This window comes from Ctenopharyngodon idella, chromosome 4 (genome assembly GCF_019924925.1).
Source record: "Ctenopharyngodon idella isolate HZGC_01 chromosome 4, HZGC01, whole genome shotgun sequence".
NCBI lineage: Eukaryota > Metazoa > Chordata > Actinopteri > Cypriniformes > Xenocyprididae > Ctenopharyngodon > Ctenopharyngodon idella.
Genome location: NC_067223.1, coordinates 28,884,960 through 28,905,745, shown reverse-complemented (window position 1 = coordinate 28,905,745; position 20,786 = coordinate 28,884,960). Strand labels below are relative to the sequence as shown.

Genomic DNA, 20,786 nt, shown 5'->3' with positions numbered 1-20,786 from the left:
TCAAAACTTAGGTTTTCTCACACATAGGCTACAACAGATAGGATATAGTGCAAATGTTCTATGACAGATATTAGAAAGTGATTTGTTTGTATGCAATCATGTATTGTCTTAGCCTTATAGGCTACTTGATGTGATTTTTGTGTATTTATAGTAATACTACGTACTACGAATACGGTTATTTTTCCACCTTATTAAATGTAGTGTCTCCTAAACGTGAAAACATGCACTGACTCCCTAAAGGATAGGCCTACAGAAAAGTGTATGTAAAACAAAATCACACTCTGCTTTGAAAACTAATTTTCCTTAAAATATTTACAACAAATGCTAATTACAATATATACACACATACAATTCAACCAAACTGATAGAGGGGACATTAAAAAAAACTCCAGAAGACGAATCATGACCAAAACCGCAAAGACAGATATTATTATCTGACGACGTATACTATAAATACGTTCATTTACGTTTAATTTAGTTAAATGTGTTTAGCAAAATTGTCATGAATGAAAATTGAGGAAGATTGTATTTGTCCATCAGCACCAGCTATAAGTGATGCGCTCACGCCCTCTAATGGCAGAGAAAAGAACTCCAACTCAAAGTGAACCTGTGGCTTAAAGGGTTAGTTCACCCAAAAAAAGGAAAATACTGTCATTTATTACTCGCCCCCATGCCGTTCCACACCCGTAAGACCTTCGTTCATCTTCGGAACGCAAATTAAGATATTTTTGTTGAAATCCGATGGCTCAGTGAGGCCTGCATTGCCAGCAATGACATTTCCTCTCTTAAGGATTTCAGCAGTTTGGAGGTTTGACACGCGATCCGAATCATGATTCGACACAAAAGATTCATAACGCTCCAAAGCTTCATTAAGCAGTGTTTTGAAATTGGCCATCACTATATAAGTCGTTATTTTGTTTTTTTGGCGCACCAAAAATATTCTCGTCGCTTTATAATATTAATATTGAACTACTGTACTCACATGAACTGATTTAAATATGTTTTTAGTACATTAATGGATCTTGAGAGAGGAAATGTCATTGCTGGCTATGCAGGCCTCACTGAGCCATTGGATTTTAACAAAAATATCTTAATTTGTGTTCCGAAGATGAATGAAGGTCTTACGGGTGTTGAACGGTATGAGGGTGAGTAATAATAACATTATTTTCATTTTTGGGTGAACTAACCCTTTAATATTTGTATGAAAGATTGCATAGTTCAGGATGTGGTGCACAATAAGGCACTAAAACCATTTACATTTATAAAATCTTAAAAAAAAAAAATTAAAAAAAAAAAGAAGAAGAAAAGAGTAATACAATAATCAATATTTATATTATACAAATAAATTATAATTCCCAAGTTAATTACAATTGAAATAAAAATACATACAACATACAATTCAAAACATTATCAAAGTTTCTGTATTTTCTCCCAGCCTAAATGTCTGTAAATACTGAGAGCATCTTTCCACAGCACAAGCCTGTTGAGATCTTGTTATTGTGCTTGTTTGTGTCTCAGCTGAGAGGCTCTGGATGTTGTTGGTTTGTGTCTTTAGGGTGGCAGTTCATGCAGTTTTGACCTTTCTGAAGAGTGAATTTTGTGGGTCCCAGACGAATGATCTTCCCACTGCCCAAACACTCATCTCCCTTATATAGCACAGCAAACTGCAAAGAAAGGACAATGAAGTGAAAGTTTAAATGAACAATAATCAGTACCCCTTCCAAAATTCCAAAACACCCTTTCCATGAGTATAACACAGTAATACACTTCATAAGTCTAACTATAGACTAAGGTCTGCAAAGTTTTCAAGATTAAAGTGCATGACAAACATGGTTATTGTCTCCTAAAAGAAAGAACTGATTCTGAACTATCAAAATGAGTCGTCAGCAAATCACTCTCACTTCCTGTTACATACCTATGTAACAATGAAACAAATTTGCATAATGTCAGCCTATAGAGACAGAGCGACACGCGTCATAATCTGAAAACCACGCCCACCCGGGGTGGGTGGACAATCCAACTCCCTCCATTGCGTGAATCTGCCTCCTTGTCATTTCTGACTTGTAACAAAAAACAGAACAATGTCTAAAAGCTGCTATGTGACAGGGTGTACAGCAAAAAAGTTAAAAACCCAGAACTAAGTTTTTATAAGCTGTCAACCCGCCCTAAAAAACGAGCGTTTAAGGACACAAAAGTGGATACAGACAATTGAGACAGAGTGCAACGTGTCATATTACTCTATATAAAACTGACATCTGGATATTTGACTTACCAGTGACAAAATGTTTGCTGCAAACGTAGGCATACTGAGGCATACTGAGTGTCAGGATCCCACAATTTATCCATTCTTCCTGCTGATGCTTCACGTCTTATTGCCTGTATCCACTTTTGTCTCCTTAAAGGCTGGCTTTTATGGTTCGGTAGTTTATAAAAACTTAGTTCTGGGTTTTTTAGCTTGTTTGCTGTACACCCTGTCACACAGTAGCTTTTAGGCATTGTTCTGTCTGTTGTTAGAAGCAAAAAATGACAAGGAGGCAACTTCGCTCAATGCAAAGTCAGTGGAGAATGTTGGACAGAGCAGCTCTCAGAAAGGATGGGTTTAGAGACTGAATCTTTGATCAAACTGTTTTCAGACTCTTTGAGACATGAGGTGATGTGCAGTGTATATTATGAGAAAATTAAAGTGATTTTTTTTTGGGTGCATGTATTGTAATGTCTATTGTAGGAAACATCCAAAACAAAATTAGAAACTTTTAACATATCATAATAGGAGCACTTTAAAATTTTCAATATTCAAGATACATTCTGCTGCAGTGTAGATATTTCTGGATTACCTGCCCAGGTGTCATTGCTCTCAGTGGCTCTTTCACCATTACCCACACTGAGCCATCGAGATTCAAGGTTACGGTACATGGAGCTGAATGAAACAAGATGTTTGTATTAGCACTGTTTAGCAGAACAGTCTTGATATTGATAACAAAAACTAAAACAAAGCTAAAATAAAATATATATAAATTTTAAATGAAAAAAAAAAAAAAAAAAAAACTTAAAGGGTTAGTTCACCCAAAAATGAAAATAATGTCATTTATTACTCACCCTCAATCTTCGGAACACAAATTAAGATATTTTGGTTGAAATCCAATGGCTCAGTGAGGCCTGCATAGCCAGCGATGACATTTCCTCTCTCAAGATCCATTAATGTACTAAAAACATATTTAAATCAGTTCATGTGAGTACAGTGGTTCAATATTAATATTATAAAGCGACGAGAATATTTTTGGTGCGCCAAAAAAACAAAATAACGATTTACATAGTGATGGCCGAATTCAAAACACTGCTTCATTAAGCTTCGGAGCGTTATGAATCTTTTGTGTCGAATCATGATTCGGATCGCGTGTCAAACTGCCAAACTGCTGAAATCAAGTGACTTTGGCGCTCCGAACCACTGATTCGACACAAAAGATTCATAACCCTCCGAAGCTTCATGAAAATGTGTTTGAAATCGGCCATAACTATATAAGTCGTTATTTTGGTGCACAAAAAATATTCTTGTCGCTTTATAATATTAATATTGAACCACTGTACTCACATGAACTGATTTAAATATGTTTTTAGTACATTAATGGATCTTGAGAGAGGAAATGTCATTGCTGGCTACGCAGGCCTCACTGAGCCATCGGATTTCAACAAAAATATCTTAATTTGTGTTCCGAAGATTAACGAAGGTCTTACGGTTGTGGAACGACATGAGGGTGAGTAATAAATGACATTATTTTCATTTTTGGGTGAACTAACCCTTTAAAAAAAAAAAACTTAATTTAAAATGTTGCTTTGGCACCTAAATGAAACAAAATAATAATATGTAATATGTAAACCAAAGTAAAAAAAAAAAAAAAAAAAAAAAAAAAAAAAAAAAGTAAATTAAATTAAATAGAAATATAAAAAACAAACATAATAATGGCCAAAGGACACAGCAAAAATTAAACTAAAATTAAAATAAAAAAATAAATGATAAATAAAAACAAAAGCCGAAATATTAATAAACACTATAGAATATAAATAACACTAAAATAACACTGCTGTAGACAAAAAAAGAGAAACATATTGTCTGCTGGTTGTTAAATGTGGTGGTACACATAAAAACTATTTCAACTGACCCATTTTCTTATAATTTCGGCAAAAAAAAAAAAAAAAAAGAAGGCAACTCACTTAAAGGCATCCGGTTGTTAAAACGGAAGTGACATTCCATCATCTGAGTGCGGACAAGTTCAACAGGCGGCTCTTCAGTGATCCAGTGGAAGCGATCTGTCTGTAATGTGTCTCGTAACAGTGCTGGGTGGTTAGTGGTTGGACCCTGCAAGAGTTACATATTTTACAAGGCAATCGACCTGAAAAATCATATGTGGCCATTTTTAGCAAAATAAATGTAAAAAACTATGGCTGTGTCCCAAATGGCACCCTAAACAATCACGGTCTTCCTCTGAGTCCGCACTTTCATGACGTAATGCCGCTTTGACTGCTGGGTAAAGTCTGCGTAGCTCGCAAACTTACAGGCTCAGCTGAAGTGCGCATCGAGGGCACATAGCGGCCGCAAAGGGGGGCGCTCGCGAGCACCCTTCGGAAACCTAAAATGATGAATGGGACACCCTACGTTCTCGTGGACTTAACAGACACGTGCACTCAGCGGCCAAGTAAGTCCACAAGACCGAAAGTGCACATGAAGTGCGCCATTTGGGACACAGAATATGTAGTGTCCAAATTGTGCAACTCACCACAAATACATCACCGGTAGTGATATCTTTATCAACTACAAACCAAGGGTCTTCTTGTCCTCCTATTCTTGCCCTTTGACCTAGTGTTAATGTGAACCAGCCTGTAAAATATAGTATTGTGTGTATCAGTCATGCAGTTTTATAGACAAAATGTAGGAGAACATCAACAAACTAGATAAGTAAGGTTTGATGATGAACTTGTTGGCAAAGCCTCTTCTGAAAGTTTGAAATAACTTTAAAAACTTGAAATGTTATTAACATGTTTTAGCACATTGCCAACAAGTTGCTAGCACATTAACACATTGCTAACATGTTTTAGCAAGATTTAATACGTTGCAGGCATATTTCTAACATGAATTAGCACATTGCTAGCATGTTTTAACATGTTGCTAGCATAATTTATCAAGTTGCTAGCATGTTTCTAGCATGATTTAGCACAATAAAAGTACATGGGAATTTGGAAATGCTCGCAAGTCCCATACGGGAATTCCCAAAGTCAGATCAGTTAGATAAGATATAGCAACCCGAGTCAGAATAGTCTGTTGGTCTTACCCATCTTTGGTGTAGCTTTAAAGAGCAGATACCGTTTAAAAGTTTGTCTCACAAGAAGAAGATGAATAACCTTAAATAGTAGATCAGTATTTCGGCTTTGTCAAGCCAACATTATTAATATCCACCTTTATGCTGCCCCATGATCTTCCCATCTTCAATGGAGACAAAATTTCCTGGTTTTGGCTCCAAGTACTGTTATAAATTTGACATGGGGAAAAAGTACAATATTAGGTGACTGTAGTACATACAGTATCTCACAGAAGTGAGTACATTCCTCACATTTTTGTAAATATTTTATTATATCTTTTCATGTGACAACACTGAAGAAATGACACTTTGCTACAATGTAAAGTAGTGAGTGTACAGCTTGTATAACAGTGTAAATTTGCTGTCCCCTCAAAATAACTCAACACACAGCCATTAATGTCTAAACCGCTGGCAACAAAAGTGAGTACACCCCTAAATGAAAATGTCCAAATTGGGCCCAATGTGTCAATATTTTGTGTGGCCACCATTATTTTCCAGCAGTGCCTTAACCCTCTTGGGCATGGAGTTCACCAGAGCTTCACAGGTTGCCACTGGAGTCCTCTTCCACTCCTCCATGGCGACATCACGGAGCTGGTGGATGTTAGAGACCTTGTGCTCCTCCACCTTCCGTTTGAGGATGCCCCACAGATGCTCAATAGGGTTTAGGTACCCTCAGCGTCTTTAGCAAGGCAGTGGTCGTCTTGGAGGTGTGTTTGGGGTCGTTATCATGTTGGAATACTGCCCTGCGGCCCAGTCTCCAAAGGGAGGGGATCATGCTCTGCTTCAGTATGTCACAGTACATGTTGGCATTCATGGTTCCCTCAATGAACTGTAGCTCCCCAGTGTCGGCAGCACTTGTCCTTGTACTCCTCACCTGGTTGCCGCCACACATGCTTGACACCATCTGAACCAAATAAGTTTATCCTGGTCTCATCAGACCACAGGACATGGTTCCTTAGTCTGCTTGTCTTCAGCAAACTGTTTGCGGGCTTTCTTGTGCATCATCTTTAGAAGAGGCTTCCTTCTGGGACGACAGCCATGCTGACCAATTTGATGCAGTGTGCGGCGTATGGTCTGAGCACTGACAGGCTGACCCCCCACCCCTTCAACCTCTGCAGCAATGCTGGCAGCACTCATACATCTATTTCCCAAACACAACCTCTGGATATGACGCTGAGCATTTGCACTCAACTTCTTTGGTCGACCATGGCGAGGCCTGTTCTGAGTGGAACCTGTCCTGTTAAACCGCTGTATGGTCTTGGCCACCGTGCTGCAGCTCAGTTTCAGGGTCTTGGCAATCTTCTTATAGCCTACGCCATCTTTATGTAGAGCAACAATTCTTTTTTTCAGATCCTCAGAGAGTTCTTTGCCATGAGGTGCCATGTTGAACTTCCAGTGACCAGTATGAGAGAGTGAGAGCGATAACACCAAATTTAACACACCTGCTCCCCATTCACACCTGAGACCTTGTAACACTAACGAGTCACATGACACCGAAAAATGGCTAATTGGGCCCAATTTGAACATTTTCACTTAGGGGTGTACTCACTTTTGTGGCTAGCGGTTTAGACATTAATGGCTGTGTGCTGAGTTATTTTGAGGGGACAGCAAATTTACACTGTTATACAAGCTGTACACTCACTACTTTACATTGTAGCAAAGTGTAATTTCTTCAGTGTTGTCACATGAAAAGATATAATAAAATATTTACAAAAATGTGAGGGGTGTACTCACTTCTGTGAGATACTGTATATTGAATAATGGCATAACTAAAAATACAGTACAAAATAAAGTCTGAAACACTTGAAAAGATTTCAACAAACTATCAAAAAGGAGGGTTTTGATTTGTAGAAAATGTTGATTATAAACCAAGAGCAGTTTAATTTAAATTTATTTTATATGAGGTTTGCCTTTTTTCAACCCTGTTACCAAAATTTAGGATATGTATGAATACAGTTTAAATGTCAGATATTTGTGCAATGAACATAAATGCTCAATAAAAATAGTAAAAAAAGATTTAAACAAAATAGGTAACAGGGTTAGAATAGGTCAGAACAGGTAACAGGGTTGCAAATTTAGCCTAAATTAAGCTATAGGTGAAGGCTGGATAATTTAGGACCAAATTTGTTATTAATGAATTAATATTTCCTATAAATTAAAGAAAAAATGTGTTATTTATCATTTTTCTTACAATAACTTTTGTAACAGGGCTGAGCTTTTGATAAAAATTGAGTTGAACTGTTGTAGTTTTACTACAGAGAAGATGCGATTTGTGTTTTTATAGCTGCATCAAAGAACATACCTCAAGAATAAAGTTCTCAAAATCTCTTTCTCCAATGAAACAGATTCCCATGCTCTTCCAGGGGAAAATAAAGCAGATTCAATTAATTGCATTTACATTATATGTAGTCATTTAGCAGACATTTTTATATCAAATAATCATTAATACAGTGGATTATATTACATTTAATATACTGAACACTACTGAATGTCAAACTTCTTGTGACTCTTGTACAGATAGAGTCATTTATTTATCAAAGTACCTCTTTTTTCTTTAGAACATGTTGGAAGCCGGCCTCAGCAGCTATCTTCTTCACATAGTCTTTGGTTAGCCCAGCTAGGGGGAATAATGTGCGACGCAAAGCATCTTGGGGAATTTGACTGAGGAAGAACGTCTGGTCCTTCAAGCGATCAGCACCCTGATAGAGCCGCACGGCTAATAAGATTCAGAAGGAGATTAAAGATCAGTTCAGAAAAAAATCGCATATACAACTGACATAAACACAAATTAACAGTTTTAAATTTCTTAAATCTAAAAAAAAAAAAAAAAGGTCAAAAAATATTTCACTCCAAAAATCTAAAGAAAATAATAAAAAATATATATATTTTGCATTAAGAAAAGCCTTTTTTGTTTCATTGTGATATTATTTTCCCATTAATGTAATGGGAATTTGTAATTGTAAGTGTATAATTTTAAATATACATCATGGTAGCATGTTATTTTTCATTGTAGGATTATATATATGTATTTATATAAATATATATATTTATAAATAGTTGTAATTAAATTAAAATATATATTTTTAAAATTAATAGAAAAAAAATACAACTTGTGTCTGGACAGGATGATTTTCATTACTAATTTAAACATTTTGATTCAATACTTTAAAAAAAAAATTTTTTTTTTTCCCTGTGCTCTACATCATTGACAGATGTTACACTTACGCTTTCTAATTTCAAAGCGGTCTCTGAAGAGAGTTCTGGGAGCTGGAACATGCTTCTGTTGAAAAACATCCTCGTCCTCCTGGGATGTCCGGGCATAGTGTCCTGTTGCCATGGCATCAGCACCTGTTGTCAAATAAGAAAAATCTGTTTTCCTGGAAAACTCCGAAACTTCAGCAATTCTTCTTAACTTACCTAAAGTATTAACTGTATACTGATAGAAGTGCTTAAACTTGATGTGTTTGTTACACATTATGTCTGGATTTGGTGTTCTGCCCTTCTCATATTCCCTGAGAAGATTACTACAAGCATAAAGAATAAAAAAAGAGAGAATATGAACAATCTGTGCACAACATTTTGAATTTAATTAACTTAAAATGACTGCAATATTTACCTAAATACTTCATGCCAGTATTCTTTAATATATGAGACTTGGTGGAAAGGCATATCCAGCATCTTACACACTTTATAAGCATCTTCACAGTCTCTCTCTGATGAGCAGACGCCTCTCTCATCATTAGAGTCCCAGTTCTTCATGAACACACCAGTCACATGATAGCCTGATGGCAGACAGATATCAGATAACATATGATGCTAGACTGGAAAGCCAGAAAGCGTCTTTTTTGCCAGCACAATAAACACTGTATGAATTGTTTTAGCATTTTAAACAAACTACGGTGTCTGAGAGAGCTATTTTCTATCTAATTCAATGACAGTCAAATAATAGTTGACTTTACATTCGGACATATGTAAGTGTCTACATTATTATTAAACCGAATACTTTATTATTATTGCTACAATACAATCTAACTTACAACCCAGTACAGAACATAAGCACATTATAGCACATATCCATACAAAATGCAATGGGTGACTGCAAACATTTCATTATAGTAACTTACGAAATGTGTTGATGCACATACTATACTCTGTGAACTGGATTGTAAAGTTAATTTAATAAAAATGTGTAAAATTGTAATTATTTTTTAGTACACTGAAAACTTACCCATTCTTTTGAGTAACAATGCACTGACAGAACTGTCAACCCCTCCAGACATAGCACACACAACATGTCTAATTACACCCATAACACCTATTATTAATATGTGCTCAAATACATTTAATTATACAAGTGAAGAGAAGTTAAGAGATATTTCACGCCTGTGCCATGAAGGTCGCCATAATTAAAGTTCTTTTCAAAATCTTGACCGTTCGGAAACAAAAAACAACACAACCAAAACTATAGTTCCGGGCTTACACCGTGACACTGCAAGAAGCGTGTTGCGTTTAAAGTCCACAGAAATATAATAAGTAGAATAGCCATCAGAATTTCAAAGAATGACTTTGCTGCCCGAAAGCTTATCACAAATTCTTATATTTCAATATTTTAATAAAGATATTCCGATTTGATGTAGTCGTTATACTCACGTGGTACCATTTTTTTTTCTTTGCGCTGATAGAATCGACATTTTGTTGGATAAATCCGTTTAAATAATAAATTTACTGAGATTACACACTGATTTATGTATGTGTTTGAACGATTATACTTTAAAAGTATACAAATACTATTGTAAAATTGTACTATTGTTAAATGGGATAACATATTTATTTATTTATTCATTTATTTATTTATTTATATGATATATCAAGTTTGTTGATATATATTTTTGTACTAATAATTGAAGTCCAGATTAATGGAATTCCATGGATGAGTTGTTTTCCTGAGCCATCGAGCTCCCCCTGCAGGAACAAACTGTTTGTGCCTCATATAGGCTAGTATCCTGGTAATCTGCCACCCAATGATTATTTCATAATGATCAACGGGACACCGTTGTTTGGTCGTGGTGGTAACCCTGAATGAAATTTCTTAATTTGGAAAAGTAGCTTCATAAAACCCAGCATTATATTTTTGGATTTCACTATCGGTTTACGGTAATACTATCGTCCAGAAATATTGCAAACGTTTTCAAAGCAGTAGCAGCAGCAGTACAGTGCAACTAAATGCAATTCAGCTGAAAACTTTCGAGCTGTTAGGTTTTATAGTTGGGTTATATCAAAATAAACAAGTATTTGACACCATTCGTTTCTTTAAAAACCTCCATCAATGTCGTATGGTTGGATTTGTTTACTTCTCCGTTTTTTTATAACACAATCGAAAGCTCTGCATGAATTAGCAAACAAACTAGTTTTGAGTTAAAAGATTTGTTAATAAAAACAACAAAAATCATAAGATATTTTGAATAATAAAGTATGAATAAATTATAGGACAGAATAAATATTAATAAAAAATAATTTTATCCTTTTAATTTATATTTTGTACATTATTTATTCATTAGCAATCTAGCAAAGTGTTAGCCCAAGAACAATGGGAGAAGTGTCAGCAGACAGCATCACAGTAGAGATGCTCAGAGAGGCCTGTGGGACTGTCAGGCGCAGCCCGCTGGATGTGATCAACACGCCAATGATTCCATGGTGCCAAACCACACTGCCACTCAAAACATCCGGCAACATTCACATCAAACTGGAGAACATGCAGAGGACGGGTCGGTTTGTGTCTGTTTGATTTGGTTATGGCTGCATACAAATTTTTCAAACTTGTCTTTCTTCTTCCTCCAGGTTCTTTTAAGATAAGAGGCGTTGCAAACCAGTTTGCCAGGAGACTCAAAGGGGACAATTTTGTGACCATGTCTGCTGGGAATTATGGGAAGTCTTTTGCGTATGCATGTAATCATTATGGATCCAAAGGCAAAGTGGTGATGCCAGAAACCGCCCCCATCTCCAGATCTCTGCTGATACAAGTACCACATTCTCATTTATACACTTTTCAGAGGCACTTTTTTCTTCATTGATTCTTTAACAAAACAAATTGTGTCAAACATTTGTAGAGTTTGGGAGTTGAGGTTGAAAGAACGCCAACTACTCGTCTCATAGATGTTGTTAATCGGTGTGTTCAAGAGGACAGCATGACTTTTCTACATTCCTATGATGATCCGGACCTTATCGCTGGACATGCAAGGTTAAATACATGTTTGGGGTTTAAAGAAATAGTTCAAGCATGAAAATCCTGTCATGATTTACTCACCCTCATGTCTTTCCAAACTGGCGTGACTTTCTTTCTTTTAACACAACAGGAGATATCTTTTGAGGAATGTTCACTGCTTTTGCCACTATAATGAAAGTGAATGGTGACTGTCTTGGGGAAAGTTACTTTTAAAAGTAATGAGTAACAATATTGCGTTACTCCCTAACAAGTAACTAAGTTATGCAATTAGTTACTTGTTAGGGAGAAACGCAATAATGTGCTATGTTTTGTTTGTGTTACTTTTTCCCATCTGGGCTGGGCTTGCCTGTTTGTTTTTTAATTACAAAAAAGGTATATTCTTGGCAAATGTAAAGGCCCTTTCACGCAAAAAGTCAAATGAATAAGCCTCAGGCTGAAGGAAATGCAAATTCACTCCTGTACAGTAGAGGGCGCAGCTCAAACCAACCTTTCAGCTGTGCTGCCTTTCTGGATCACAGAAGAATAGGATGAAGGAGAAGAAAGTTACTTCAGCAATAAAAACTAAAAATGAAACACAAATGTGATTTTTATCTAAAGGCATTTTTGCTTATTAGTATGGTTGAATTGAATCACCGAAAGTCGGCAGCAAAGACATTGGTTAATAAAGTGAAATTAAATACATAAAGTATGTTTGTGCTATTTAACATATTTAATTATTTCATACTTCAAAAAGCACTAATGTACCTGTTAGTGTTTGCTGATAGTAACACTGAATAAAACAAAATCACATCTTATGATTTTAAAACATATTTACTTTAAATTTAGAAAACGGCAACATTACAAAAACAAATAATGAAATTCACAGCAATATCACTGCTACGTCAAATATTTCATCTATATTTCATATATTATTATTATTATATTATTTCATATATATATTTCATCTATGTTTCATATATATTCGTCTATATTTCCCCCTCACCGCCGGAAAAACTCAAAGAATCACGAATGTATATAAGCAGCAGGTTTATTGTAAAAAAAAATATAAATGTTAAAAAAATGAAAAATTAGGAGAATCGATGAATTGTGAGCAACTTACTCCCATTGTATAAATAATATGTAATCATGTAATCCATAAAAAAGTAACTGTAGTCTGATTACGATTATTTTAAAAAGTAGTTTACTCTAATTACAAGTACTTGATTTTTTGAAACTGATTACGTAATCCAGATTACCCCCCCCCCCCCCCCCCCCCCACCACCACCACACACACACACACACACACGGGTTTGTTTTTGTAAATTGTGGGGACATTCCATAGGCGGAATGGTTTTTATACTGTACAAACCGTATTTTCTATCGCCCTACACTACCCCCACACCTAAACCTACCCATCACAGAAAATTGTGCACATTTTTACTTTCTCAAAAAAAATTCATTCTGTATGATTTATAAGCCTTTTGAAAAATGTGGACATGGGGTAATGTCCTCATAAGTCACCCTCTCCTTGTAATACCTATGTCATACCCATGTCATTATACATATTTGTGTCCTGATATGTCACAAAAACATGCACGCACACACACACACACATATTAAAGGTATCATAAATGTAGTCCAAGTTTCATCAGTTTTAATGAAACACAGAACTAGTATGGAAAAGAGCTGTGTGAACCTGTCTACAATCTACTTTTGGATTGCAAAAACTAGAAAATAATGTCATACAGCTTTGAAAGTTACCAGAGTTGGTAAATGATTAAAGAATTTTCATTTTGCATAAAATGTTCCTTTTAAAAAAAATTTTTTTCAGTTTTTTCAGACTTACCAACATGATAAACTGAACACATGCATCAATAATGGAATGTATTATAATTGTTTGACTCATGCTAGAGTATTTTTTAAATGATAGCTTAGGTTTTGAGATCCTGGAGGTTGTGCCCTGTCCAGATGTGGTGGTGGTTTGTTGTGGTGGAGGAGGGTTACTTGCTGGTGTGGCAGCTGCCATCAAACTGTCTGGTTGTGAGAACACAAAGATCTATGGAGTGGAACCAGAAGGAGGTGAATATTCCAGTCCCCTTTTAAAGTGATGTTTGAAATTATGCCTTTGTGCATGAAAACTCCACGATTTGATTTGAATCTCGTTTGAAAGATTACCACTGAACCAGGATCATTAAAGGGTTAGTTCACCCAAAAATTTAAATTCTGTCATTAATTACTCACCCTTATGTCGTTCTACACCCATAAGACCTTCGTTTATCTTCGGAACACAAATTAAGATATTTTTGATGAAATAAGAGGATTTCTGAAGCACACACGAATGTAAATATGGAAGCCTGCACTGTGTTCACTACATAAATTGCTTATGACAACAATTGTTGACTAAAGTTGTTATTTTTGTTTTGCTTTTGCACACAAAAAGTATTCTCGTCGCTTCATAACATTAAGGTTAAACCACTGTAGTAACGTTGGCGGTTTGAACGATGTCTTTAATACCTTTCTGGACCTCAAAAGGTGCAATGACGTTGCTGCCTGTGTGTGGTTCAAATACCCTCGGATTTCATCACAAATGTCTTAATTTGTGTTCCGAAGATGAACAAAGGTCTTACGGGTGTGGAACGACATGAGGGTGAGTAATTAATGACAGAAATTTCATTTTTGGGTTAACTAACCCTTTAAGATACTGTTATAGATTTTTGTTAATATTTTAAATTATTTTAAAATATGTTATTTTTATAGTTTCTGTTTTCATTTTAGTTAAAGTTTTAGTACTTTTGTTGTGTGTTTTTGCCATTTTTATTATTTTAAATTTGTCTGTATTAGTTTTATTTACTTTTATTGTTTAGTTTTAGTTTATTAAGTTTTAGTTATTTTAGTACTTAAGGAAGCTTAAGTTTCTGTCACAAAAAAGGAAAAGATAATTTGCGACTTTATATCTCACAATTCTGGCTTTTTTTCTCACAATTGTGTGATATAAAGTCGCAATTGCGAGTTTTAATGTCAGAATTGTGAGATATAAAGTCCAATTCTGAGGAAAAAAGATGTGCAATTGCAACTTAATATCATGCAATTCTGAGAAAAAAAGTCAGAATTGTGAGATAAAAAGTTTCAGTTAAAGGGATAGTTCACCCAAAAATGAAAATTTGATGTTTATCTGCTTACCCCCAGGGCATCCAAGATGTAGGTGACTTTGTTTCTTCAGTAGAACACAAATGATGATTTTTAACTCCAACTGTTGCGGTCTATCAGTCGTATAATGCTTGTCAATGGGAACTCCATCTATAAGAGTCAAAAAAACATGCACAGACAAATCCAAATCAAACCCTGCGGCTTGTGACGACACATTGATGTCCTAAGACACGAAACGATTGGTTTGTGTGAGAAACCGAACAGTATTTATATCATTTTTCACCTCTAAAACACCACTATGTCCATCTGCCTTTCGCATCCGGTTGGTGAGGTCTGAACGCGCTCTGACAACGGAAGTGATCTCTCGGACTCATTGAAGTATAAGCGCGAGACATCACTTCTGTCATCAGAACGCGTTTTTAGACCTCACACCGAATGCGCAAGGCAGTTGGACATAGTGGTGTTTTAGAGGTGAAAAATGATATAAATACTGTTCAGTTTCTCACACAAACCGATCGTTTCGTGTCTTAGGACATCAATGTGTTGTCACGAGCCGCAGGGTTTAATTTGGATTTGTCTGTGCATGTTTTTTTGACTCTTATAGATGGAGTTCCCATTGACAAGCATTATACGACTGACAGACCGCAACGGTTGGAGTTTCTACTGAAGAAACAAAGTCACCTACATCTTGGATGCCCTGGGGGTAAGCAGATAAACATCAAATTTTCATTTTTGCATGAACTATCCCTTTAACTTTTTAAAAATTTACATTTTCATTCCATGGTGGAAACAAGCTTCCACTCAAAGGCCCTGTTTATACCTGTATTAAGATTGAGGGAGACACATTCCCATTTAGACCTGGTGTTTTTAATCCCCTCTTTTGTCCACTTTCAACCACTTCTGTCCCAGTTTCTTCAAAGGGAGGGTCTATGGGTGGGTAAATGTATGGGTTTTTTCAGATGTTTCAATCTAATAGACAAAATAAGTTCACGCAATTTAAATAAACAACAAGCTTATTCTGTGTTCACGCCATGCTGTAATTATCTTAATTACAAGATGGCAACCTGTGACGTTCTACCTGGAGCTGTTCACGTCCTCAGACTCAGATTTATGCTTTTCTATTGCAACTAATGAATCTGCAGCAGTCAGGTAGTACAAGTCGGAGCTCTCAGAAAATTCAGAGTTTACAAGTTGTAATTACAAGATCTACGAGAACGTAAATGCTTTTTACAAGTCGGAATGCACCTTTACAAATCCTACAAACCTTACAAATAAGTTGTTTATGTTCATTATGTTCATTGTAATGTTATGTGCTTTGAGACATGAGGTAATTTAACATCATCTCTCATGACACTTTGCAGACTCTGCTCTGACTGTGTGCGTTCATGTGTTTTGGAGGAGGCGTGGCTTTAAATCAAGTGGTGCTCACTGCAGAGCCAAATGACATCCAGCTCCCTGTCTCTGGATGTAATGAGTGGAGCTTGACCTAGTTATGTTTAGGGATAGGAGAGGGAGAGAGAGGGAGCTGGATGTCATTTGGCTCTGCAGTGAACACCACTACACAGAATTTTCTTTGGGTAAACTGTAAATATTATTATTAATTAAAGGGTACATAACACACACAGTTTTGGCCAATCTCATGTTAATCTTGAGTTCCTATAGAGTAGTATTGCATCCTTCATATCTCTAAAAAGTTTCTAGTTTTATCATATTTATAAAAGAAAGATATGCTGTACCGAGTCTTTCTGAAAACAGCCAAGCTCTCAGAGGCGCTGCTAAAGAGTGATGAGCACGTGCAGCTTTTGGGTAGCGAAGCTATCAATGGTCAGCTAAACAAATGTATTTAAACACACGCAATACACCATCGCATTATCCCTGGATAACTTTTGATTCATTATACGTTTGTGTTGTTTACATTATATGCACTTACGTGTAAATCCAGTGTTGAATTGGGCCTTATTTATAAAACCATATGCGCCGATCCTGAGGCTCGAGCAGCCACAGAAAACACAAGATATATTCTCCATTCATTTTAACCAAAAAAAAGGTGATTGCAACTTTCAAACACGACTTTATCCTTATTTTGACAGTTAATTTAAGGCGGTTTCTATGGTTATTTTAATAACAAATGTCGAGAGCGCATCAATGTAATGCGTGAGCACAAAGCATTGCCGATGACTTCCATAATCCGAACGAAGCGCTATGATGGGCATGCTCTTGCTCTCTTGCTCTGGTTAATGTGTGCACGAGCTCCTCCGGGAGAAGTGTCCATACAAGGAATTCCAACCTTTATTACGTAATACAGGGCCATACTCGAAAAAAAACTTTACGAAACATGTAGGAAATCTGAAAGAGTGTGTTTGGCACAGAAATACTCTGTCATACGCCTAACTCATTTTTTTGAAACTTTGGTCATGTTTAGCATGAGAATCTCTTTAACAGTGTAAATAAGTCAGAATGCATGAAATAGCATTAGATCCCCCCTTTTGGAAATTACACTTTTGTTTTACTGATATGTGCACATTGTTAAATAAACCCTCTTGATTTTCAACAGCGTGTACAATGTACAAGAGCTTCATTGAGAAGAAGCCTGTTGGTATGGATGCTAAAAGCATCGCTTCGGGGCTAGCGCCACCTTTTGCAGGTATGAAATCTACTTTAAATGAAACTTTATGACAGTGTTCTTTATTATAACTTTACATTATTTAAGATTCAGGATTTTTATTTGGGCTAAACGAAACTTGTATATTGGGATTCAACCTCAGGTACCTTGCCGTATGAGCTTTGTGAGAAGTATGTGGAGAACATTGTGCTGGTGACCGACGAGGAGATCAAATCTGCCGTTTCCACGCTTTATAAGGCTGGTCTCGTTGTGGAACCTTCAGGCACTGCGGCGTTTGCTGCCGTCGCGAATGACAAAATACCAGATATCAATGACAAGAATGTGGTGGTCATTCTCAGCGGAGGAAACATTGGCAAAGACGAGCTTTGCAACTTCCCCGACTAAGCTTACTCAAAAATTCATCATGTCAAAGCATATAATGAATAATACTTTTATACAAAATTTCTCTTTCTGTGTTCCACAAATGTAATAAAATAATTCAGGGTTAGAAAGACATGAGGGTAAGAAAATTACGACATTTTCATAATTTTTGTTACTAATGTATTTTTTCAACTTGATGAATTTTCAACTAGCCACAATCGCTTGTTTTTATGATTAAATATGTGAATTATCATTTAAGTGCAAAACACTAAAATGATTCAATATGCAATAAATAATGTACCTGTTAAATATGAAAACACTGTGAATAAATGGTCATCATGAAAAATCTTTTCTTTTCAAAGCAATAGCATGAAATATGAGGTTTTAAATCACATCCCCTCTGATTTATCTGTGCCAAGTTTCTTTTCAATGTTTCATTTTTAGTTTATTTTCAGTGTGATTTGCTAACTTGGCTAATATGCAGATTGTTTTGTTGGTAACACTTTACAATAAGGTTCATTAGTTAAACATTAGTTAATGTATTAACTAACATGAACTAACAATGAGCAATACATTTGTTACTGTATTTACAAATTTTCGTTAACGTTAGTTAATAAAAATACATTTGTTTATTGTTTGTTCATGTTAGTTCACAGTGCATTAACTAATGTTAACAAGATTTTAATAATGAATTAGTAAATGTTGAAATTAACATCAACAAAGATTAATAAATGCTGTAGAAGTGCAGTTTATTATTAGTTCATGTTAACTAATGTAGTTAACTAATGTTAACTAATGAACCTTATTGTAAAGTGTTACCGTTTTGTTTTATCTCTTTTTAATATTCATAACATTATTAATATTGACTACAGTATCTTTTCGCTTATTTCACACGCTGAGGTATGAAATAAAGAGTATTTTAGACATCAAAAAATGTATCTGAAGATGCCTTGATTGAAAGTGAAAACTTGGCTTTTTCATTCTAAGTGAACATGCGTATGATATATACAAATGATGTTATTAAAGACTTGATTCTTGTTAATGTACAATTGACATATCAAGGTATAAATATTATCCAAATAAATTCTTAATGTTAATGTCTTATGGCTTAATAAGAAAATGGTTGGGTCTTTAAGCAAATGTTGTCTAAAAGTGACTATGAATGTTATTGGCTCTGTGATTAATTGCTTGTGTTCCTCTATTGTATGCCACTTTGGATAAAATTGCATAAATTTAAATCATACACTATGGACCTGTTTTTTGAAGAAAAAAAAAAAACGGCTCACACACACTCATATCTGCATTAAAGAATGTTAACAATGTATCACAAGATGCTGATTTACAATTTTTCCAAATATTTCTGTGTAGAATATCTGAAAAGTAGAGATACAGCAATATAGCCAATGAACTTCAAGGTGATTTATTTAAAATATATATACAGTGCCTAACAAATTTATTAGACCACCTGTCATAAAGAGAGAACAAATATTTTGGGAATATCAAAAACTCAAATATCATATGTGCCCTTTAACTTCCGTGGAGGTCACACACACCTCTCGAGTTTGCCTCGACCAATGAGAAAGGTGTAATTTTCAAACAGGAAAGGTTTCTTTGTTTGGAAGCTGACTCATTTGCAAGTTTGTGTCCCTTTATGCTCTGATTATTATAAGAAGTATACAATGCATGCTATAAGGAGGTGTTATACACCAATGTGCCAGGCTTTAAACAAGGTTTATTTTGATAGGAAGCATGAAACCAATAAGGTTACATTATCTGATAGTTCTAACATAAGGTATGCATAAAACAGGACTCAATGCAAAAAAGACAATATACAAAACATAATACAAACAATGTCCTGGGGATATGCATGTTTATTCATAGAAAGGTTTGTCCAGCCAGGGACGCCCCAGGACTACCTCAGCTGTCGAGATCATGGTGATTTCCTCACGGAGACATCTGACTTAAAGGGTTAGTGGACCAACACCGTGCCGAATAATTCCTTTTCCCAGGGGTTTACCGATTATGAAGTGTGTCTTGAGGGTAGAAGCGCAGGGTCCTTTTTTGAGGTTGAGCTGATGACAGAGATAAAGTTGCCGTCTGACCCAGAGTCGACGAAAGTGGACACTGTCAGTGATAAACTGGCGGTAGTAAGCGTCACATGGGTTAAAAAAGGTGAGTGGAAAATATTAGAAGTGGTAACATAAATCACAGCTGGCTTCAGGTAATGAACAGGACACATGGATATTATGTGTCCCCCATCTCCACAATACAAACAGTCTCTGTGTCAGCCGCCGTTGGCGCTCTGCCGAAGACAGTCATCATTTTTGTCCTTAAGGTCCCAACTATTTTGTGTAGGCCTATGTAGTGTAAAATTAAAGGAAATGAGGGTGAAATAATAAAGCTCTCAAATGAATGAGTCACAGGTCCATCTTTGCGCCCTCTGTGAAGTTCTCCCTGTTAGTAAAGAAAGCTCAAAAAAGATTTTAGAGCGTTTGGTGGGGAAACAATGCAGTTGCATCTCGAGGGCTAGTGAGCATTGAAGAAGAAAGCCACCACATTCCCCTGCCGTGCCAGAGAATGGTGCTGGATTGACCACAGGACTGGCAATAAGCTGTGTGAGTAGTTGGCACAGGTAGGGTGATCTGTTGAGCAGGAATAAGGATTCGTCAAAGATATATACCAGTTCTTGAAATGGATTGTGCTGTGTAGTGCCTGTCTGGTTCATGGTGGGTGGCCTGGTCATCTGTTATGGAGACTCAGACAGATGGATGTTAGTAAACCCAACAATTTATTGCACAACATGTTATTGTCTTAAATAGTCTTAAATAGAGATGCTATGGCAAGCGTAATTAACAGTCTTATAGAATGAATGGGAGTTACTTGAAATGGAAGCAGGGAATTCCAGGGAGGTGAGTATCTGTGTAGGAGGGGGAACAGCAGTCTGAGTTTTCAGATTGGTGACTAGACACAGAGTTTTATATATATATGTATATATATGACTTTTAGTTTGTAATTCTTCAGTTCATGTGCTCCTTTGTTTGATTTTTCTGCCACATTTAGCTCATCACCTTTGTGTTTACGTTCATCGCTTCTGTGCTCTACG

At 36.0% G+C, this 20,786-nt stretch overlaps 2 protein-coding genes across 2 annotated transcripts; one reads left to right on the top strand and one right to left on the bottom strand.

Moving 5' to 3' along the window:
• Positions 1 to 294: 294 nt before the first annotated feature.
• trmu (tRNA 5-methylaminomethyl-2-thiouridylate methyltransferase) lies at positions 295 to 9,844 on the bottom strand. Its single transcript, XM_051890985.1, has 11 exons — positions 9,580 to 9,844; positions 8,968 to 9,133; positions 8,769 to 8,875; positions 8,577 to 8,699; positions 7,895 to 8,067; positions 7,654 to 7,707; positions 5,450 to 5,516; positions 4,773 to 4,873; positions 4,210 to 4,354; positions 2,835 to 2,917; positions 295 to 1,664 (listed from the first exon to the last, which is right to left on the bottom strand). The coding sequence occupies exons 1-11, from the start codon at positions 9,659 to 9,661 to the stop codon at positions 1,515 to 1,517; spliced, it is 1,251 nt and encodes a 416-aa protein (XP_051746945.1). The 5' UTR covers positions 9,662 to 9,844; the 3' UTR covers positions 295 to 1,514.
• Positions 9,845 to 10,348: 504 nt separating this feature from the next.
• On the top strand, positions 10,349 to 18,921 carry srr (serine racemase). Its single transcript, XM_051890986.1, has 7 exons — positions 10,349 to 10,505; positions 10,910 to 11,116; positions 11,190 to 11,371; positions 11,459 to 11,589; positions 13,484 to 13,632; positions 17,255 to 17,344; positions 17,466 to 18,921. Exons 2-7 carry the CDS (start codon positions 10,939 to 10,941, stop codon positions 17,705 to 17,707), a joined length of 972 nt encoding a protein of 323 aa, XP_051746946.1. The 5' UTR covers positions 10,349 to 10,505; positions 10,910 to 10,938; the 3' UTR covers positions 17,708 to 18,921.
• The last annotated feature ends 1,865 nt before the right edge of the window (positions 18,922 to 20,786 follow it).

Excerpts from the sequence above, each read along its gene's own strand:
- srr (XM_051890986.1), top strand. The coding sequence starts at position 10,939 with ATGGGAGAAGTGTCAGCAGACAGCATCACAGTAGAGATGCTCAGAGAG. Across the intron at positions 11,117-11,189 it reads GGAGAACATGCAGAGGACGG|GTTCTTTTAAGATAAGAGGC; the intron begins GTCGGTTTGTGT and ends TTCTTCCTCCAG. Across the intron at positions 13,633-17,254 it reads TGGAGTGGAACCAGAAGGAG|CGTGTACAATGTACAAGAGC; the intron begins GTGAATATTCCA and ends GATTTTCAACAG.
- trmu (XM_051890985.1), bottom strand. The coding sequence starts at position 9,661 with ATGGGTGTAATTAGACATGTTGTGTGTGCTATGTCTGGAGGGGTTGAC. Across the intron at positions 8,700-8,768 it reads GTATACAGTTAATACTTTAG|GTGCTGATGCCATGGCAACA; the intron begins GTAAGTTAAGAA and ends ATTTGACAACAG. Across the intron at positions 7,708-7,894 it reads ATGTTCTAAAGAAAAAAGAG|AGCATGGGAATCTGTTTCAT; the intron begins GTACTTTGATAA and ends TTCCCCTGGAAG.